General features: G+C 47.7%; 1 protein-coding gene across 1 annotated transcript; it reads right to left on the bottom strand.

The window, feature by feature from the left end:
• Positions 1-1,505: 1,505 nt before the first annotated feature.
• On the bottom strand, positions 1,506-2,836 carry LOC125521406 (E3 ubiquitin-protein ligase RING1-like). The gene has a single exon (XM_048686463.1). It carries the CDS (start codon positions 2,714-2,716, stop codon positions 1,745-1,747), a length of 972 nt encoding a protein of 323 aa, XP_048542420.1. The 5' UTR covers positions 2,717-2,836; the 3' UTR covers positions 1,506-1,744.
• Positions 2,837-5,767: the final 2,931 nt, after the last annotated feature.

The raw sequence follows: 5,767 nt of genomic DNA, 5'->3' as shown, positions 1-5,767 counted from the left end.
CAGACGCCACCGTTGACGACGACTCCTACTACTCTGGAGGTGCCTACTACTACGTGTAGGCCACTAACGACGACCTGGAGTAGTTTAGGAGGATCCCAGGCAGGAGGCATGCGCCTCTTTCGATCTGTATCCCAGTTTGTGCTATCCTTCTTAAGGCAAACTTGTTTAACTTATGTCTGTACTCAGATATTGTTGCTTCCGCTGACTCGTCTATGATCAAGCTCTTGTATTCGAGCCCTCGAGGCCCCTGGCTTGTAATATGATGCTTGTATGACTTATTTTATTTGTAGAGTTGTGTTGGATATCTTCCCGTGAGTCCCTGATCTTGATTGTACACGTTTGCGTGTATGATTAGTGTACGGTCAAATCGGGGGCGTCACAGAAGATGACACAAAGAAATTAATGGCATCTAATGAAAGGAGAGGTTGGTCTGGCATGCTAGGTAGCATTGATTGTATGCATTGGACTTGGAAAAATTGCCCCAAGGCATGGCAATGAATGTATTGTAGCAAGTCTCGTGATGCAAAAATTGTGTTAGAGGCCGTAGCATCCGACGATTTATGAATTTGGCATTGCTTTTTTGGTATGTCGGGCACTCTCAACGATATCAGTGTGTTGCAACGGTCTCATTTGTTTGCTAGGCTTGCTAGTGGTGATACTCCTGCTTGCAACTACACTATCAATGTGCATGAATACACAAAAGGGTACTATCTTGCAGATGATATACCCTCATTGGTGCACATTTGTCAAAAGCATTAAAGAACCCAAAACTAAAAAATAGTGTGAATTTGCAAGGGTGCAAGAGGCAGCCCGAAAAGACATTGAAAGTGCATGCGGTGTTTTGCAATCGAGGTTTGCTATTGTCCGTGGTCCTGCTCGTTTTTGGGATAAGAAAACCTTAAAAAATATCATGACATGATGTGTTATCCTGCACAATATTATTCTTGAAGATGAGAAAGAAAAGAACTTGGAATTCTTCTATGACAATGTGGGTAGCCGTGTCAAACCAGCTAGAGACCCTAATCGCATTAGAGCTTTTCTTCAGACATATAAGGAGATTGAAAATGCAAACACACACTTTCAACTTCACGAGGATCTCATTGAGCACCATTGACAAAGGGCTGGACAGTGATTAATTTTTGTATTCATTTGTATTTGTATTCATGACAAGTTTTGTATTGCATTATTTAATTTTGCTACGGTGATTTGAATAATTATTTGTAATGTGAATGATTATTGTATTATGTTTGATTTGAATAATTTAGTTTGCTTTTGATTGTTGTATTGGATTTGATATTTGCGGGCCGATGAGATGCGAGATGCAGCGCCACAAAGAGGAGACCCCGTAAAGCCGACCCGTAAAAAAGCATATTCCACGAATATACTTTTATACGGATCCGTTTGAAGGGTCTGCATCTGTGGCCGTCTGCGTCGGCCTGCAAAGGTCATTTTGTGCAAACTGTAAATGCGTTTTGCAGGCCGGCGGGGTGCGGGGTCTGCTAGAGTTGCTCTCAGCTTCAGTGAGCAATACCATAGACGACTATGAAACTGTGGCAGCAGACCATCAGTCTCTTTGAAAAAACAGAGTTCCGACATTACATCTGAATTTCACACATGATTCGGCTATATCTGACATGTAACCGGGCATTTTGAGTTTGCAACTTGTGTACACGACTATAGCACTGGCACTGCTCAATCTCAAGAACCTACGGGCTCACGCGACCCATGGAATATTTCCTGGCGGTCAAGACGGAAGCATGGAGCTGCTGATGCGGCGATGTCCCGAGAGGCGAGACCGCCGACCACCGCCGGACAAATACCGCAAACGTCCAGAGCCCGATGGCACCTCGCCGTCCCCCTGGTCTTCTGTACTGCTCCGCTTGTCTTCCAGAACCAGCCCGGCCCCGACGGACACCACCGACGAGTCCATGGAAGCTACGCGGCGAAAATTCTCGGTCCTCCTGCGCTGTGGCTCCGGCGACCTCGACCGGCAGCGCCGATCGATCTGTACGCGCAGCTCTTGCTGCTCGTTCTGCCCTTGAGCCGGGACCGGCTGCTCCTGGCTCAAGGTTTCAGAAACTTGCTGAGCGTCGGCAGGTGGCTCCGAACCGCCGGTGGCCGCCGAGTCCAAGACGACGACGTCGGCGCGGCAGAGCGGGCAGTTGACGTGGGCGCGGAGCCAGGTGCCGATGCAGGGGACGTGGAACGCGTGGCCGCACTTGGGGAGCAGCCGGAGGAGCTCGCCGTCCAGGAACTCGCCGAGGCAGACGGAGCAGTCGGCGGCGCCGCCCAGCGTCCCCGCGCCGACGCGGTACCGCGTGAGCGCGATGGACTCGATCGCCGCCTCGTCGAGCCCCACGGTGCGGATGTGCCACGCGTGGTGCACGACCTCTTCATCCTCTGGATCCGGAGCTGCGCCTCCTTCGACGTCGGTCGCGGTCGCGGCGCCAGCCATCTCGGGGGCGGGGCCGTCGCCTTGGGCGGCGGGGTTGGCAGCCCCGGCGGCGAGAAGGGACTGCTGCCGGCGCTGGCGCCTCCTGCGACGGATGAAGCAGTAGATGGACAGGGACACGAGAGACAGGAAGACGAGGACGAACGCGGTGACCACGAGCGGGGTGACCAGGTGCCGGTTGCCATCGGAGGATGGAGGAGAGGGGCAGTCGTCGTCGTCGTCGCTGCCGTGGCAGCTGCCTGGTTTCGGCAGGTCCGGCGACATCGGGGCGGAAGGGACGTGGCCGGGACGCGGTACGGGGGGGCGGGTAGTGAGCGAGAGCGACCAAGGGAGGTTTCTTGCGCTTGTCTGCTAGGTGTAGAGCAAGACGCGTTTTGGGAAGCAGAGAAAAACGAGGCGCGAGGCCGTAAACTGGTAAAAAAGGAACGTTGCGTGGACAAGACTAACTGGGCGGTGGTGTCAATCGTCGCGGTGCGCGTGGAAAAACTCGGACGCGGTGGGCGTCACCGGCGCCCGACGTCAACTGCCGTCCATGGTGATGTACTGACCAAATCGCCGGCGAGGATGTGGCTGCGAGGCGATGGGTCCTTGTTTTTTAGCCGATGGAGGCACCGGGGTAAAGCGCCCGTCAATCGTTAGCAGTTATTTCTCGCAAGCATCGGCTGTCACGGAAAAGTATGGTATCCTAAGGCTGTGTTTGGTTGAGCTGCAGATTCTGAAAAAGCTGCTGTGGAAAAACTGTTGTGAAAAAACTGATGTAAAAAAGCTGGAAGCTGAAAAGTTGGGGTACCCTCAGCTTTGAAATTTACACTAGGGCGGGGCCGGTCCTGAGATTTTGGGGGCCCGGGGCGAGACTAGAACTCGGGGCCCTTAACATGTCTGCCATAACAATAAAAATAAATATACGTATATATGAAATATTTACCGGTAACACTTAAAATCCATCTAAAATTAGTATGCATATCAAATAATTTATACATATTATCTTAAAATTTTCTTCTAACAATCCTCGATGCAAAGTCAATTATGATGGGGTCGATGTCAATATTATCCAATAATTTCTTCTTGATGCATATCAATTGTTGCTGAATCATTTAACCTCTCTGAACCATTGTTTACCTCAAATAGTTCTTCAACAATTTCAACTTTGGAAGCTAGTCACGGGCATAGTAAATAAGATGTGATAAGGAATGAAGATATTAGGGTAACAATCAACTTCTTGGACATGCTCAAAAATCTCCATAGCTCACATTACACTATCTGGCAAAGTTAATTTTATAGTCTTCAATTCAAGAATAAGATCACATACCTCAACATCTCATGAACCATCAAGAGAGAAAGTTTCTGGAAATTTTGTGCATCACTTTTCAAGTTCAATATCATGTGACTTCATGGTCCGCCCGAGCACATATAATCCGAATATATATCTTTAATCACCATGAGTTCTTTAAATCTACCTTTCAAAGAAGTGATCGCCATATCAACAAAACAAAAGAAGAAATACTTAACTTCCCCCGCAAAATAAGAGAAATATTTAACTTGAAAAGCCTTCTCAGCTTCTAGGATTTCTTCTTGATAATCACTTTCGCCATACATATTTCCGCACTGTGATTGTACATGTCATCCACAACTTTCTTCCTTCTCCTTTTATCACTACCAGATGGACACTTCCTCCCGAATGGCATGATAAGACACAATGTTGAAAATAAATATTAGAAAATACATCAATTGACAATTGTCGAACGGTCCGATGTGCCGGCTGGTCATCTAGGAGACTAGGAAGTAGGAACTGCGGTATGAAATATAAGATATGAGATATACTTTAGGAGATAGGATTTTCAGCACCCGGGTGCCTCTATACCCTCTATGCTCACCCAGAGGGTCGAATTGTTGATGGACAGAGAGCAACGTGATGCTGCGCTGGCCGCCGGGGAAATGAAATCGGTGGACGACCTGACTGAATTAGAAAGGAAAAATCGATTTAGGGGAAATGGAAAAGGAGCGCCATACGCACAGTCGCAATTAGCCAAGAGGCAAGAGACAACCATCGGCGGGCGCTGGCAAATTGGAAAGCGCTGCATGAATGCGTGCGTGATGCAACGGAAGGGGATCAATCAATTCCTTCTTTTGCGGGGTGCACGTACTAACCTAAGGAAAGAATCGGAACTTCCTTCTTTTTCTACGTGCATGTACAAATGAACGAATGGATGGCTCATCCTCCGTGACTCGCTGCGTGCGAACGTTCCGTTGGGCCATAGGCCATAGCCTGCGTGTAACCGGGGGAGGGCCCCCTCGAATTGGGGGGGGGGGGGGGGGGCCCCCCCCCCCCCCCCCCCCCCCCCTGCCCCTCCCCAGGGCCGGCCCTGCACTAGGGAGAAGCTACAGATTTTCAAAAGCTGCTTTGAACATTTACCCCTTTGTTTAGCTTTTGGCTTTTCAAAGCAGAAGTTGGTAAAAAAAGCTGAACCAAACGCATCGTAACTTTGCTTCCGCCTCCCTGAGAGGTGATTTTTAGGACCATGGTTCACCCGAACCTATGGTCCATGTCGTAGGATGTAATACCCCCCACTTGTGGATCTGTCTTGTTTTGAATTCAAAATTCTGTGTTAAGCCCTAACTAGTCAAAGCACGGTTAACCCTGGTGCTTATAAGGACCCTCTAGGCCTGCGTGGGAAGTAGTTCTATTTCATGGGCTGGCACATGTATCTAGGCACTGTAGCACTTTTTGCACACGTCTCTACGAGCATAATTTGAATTCACTTGGACTATTAAAAAATATCAGGCCAAAAGAACCTTCACAAACTCGTTTCGTAGTAAAACTTCTGTACAAATTATACAACATATTCATTGATGTTTGTGAGAATCTGTACTGATGTCATGTCGCAAACGCTAATTCTCTAACAGTTTTTTGTTTGGTTTTGCCTGCATGATCAGTAGGCCATCAACCTATATAGGGAAAAGACAAAAAAAGAGAAAAGGTTAAACGTGACATATCATGTAGTGCAGTATTTAAGGGATGGGAGTTGTAGATATATCAGCGACTACAAACAATTATCTTTAAAGCTTGTGACAAGCCGATGTGTTTTAAAAATGTCCAGATCAAAATGAGATGCCCTTGCTGTGAATCAGTTGTGCGTGATTCTTTGAGCCTACTCAATGCATACCTTGGGGAGAGAGCTGATGCACAAAACGATGCAATAAATAATGATAAACAGTGTTTGTATATATGTAATAATATTTTTTACTACCTATGATGTAAGCATCAAGTAGGTTTATTTTATCAATGTAGTGCTTCCAATCTTCACTAAACTATTG

The sequence above is a fragment of the Triticum urartu genome, chromosome 7 (assembly GCF_003073215.2).
Source record: "Triticum urartu cultivar G1812 chromosome 7, Tu2.1, whole genome shotgun sequence".
Classification (NCBI taxonomy): Eukaryota; Viridiplantae; Streptophyta; class Magnoliopsida; order Poales; family Poaceae; genus Triticum; species Triticum urartu.
Note: the sequence above shows the minus strand (reverse complement) of the source record. Positions and strands in the feature narration are given on the sequence as shown.

Excerpts from the sequence above, each read along its gene's own strand:
- LOC125521406 (XM_048686463.1), bottom strand. The coding sequence starts at position 2,716 with ATGTCGCCGGACCTGCCGAAACCAGGCAGCTGCCACGGCAGCGACGAC.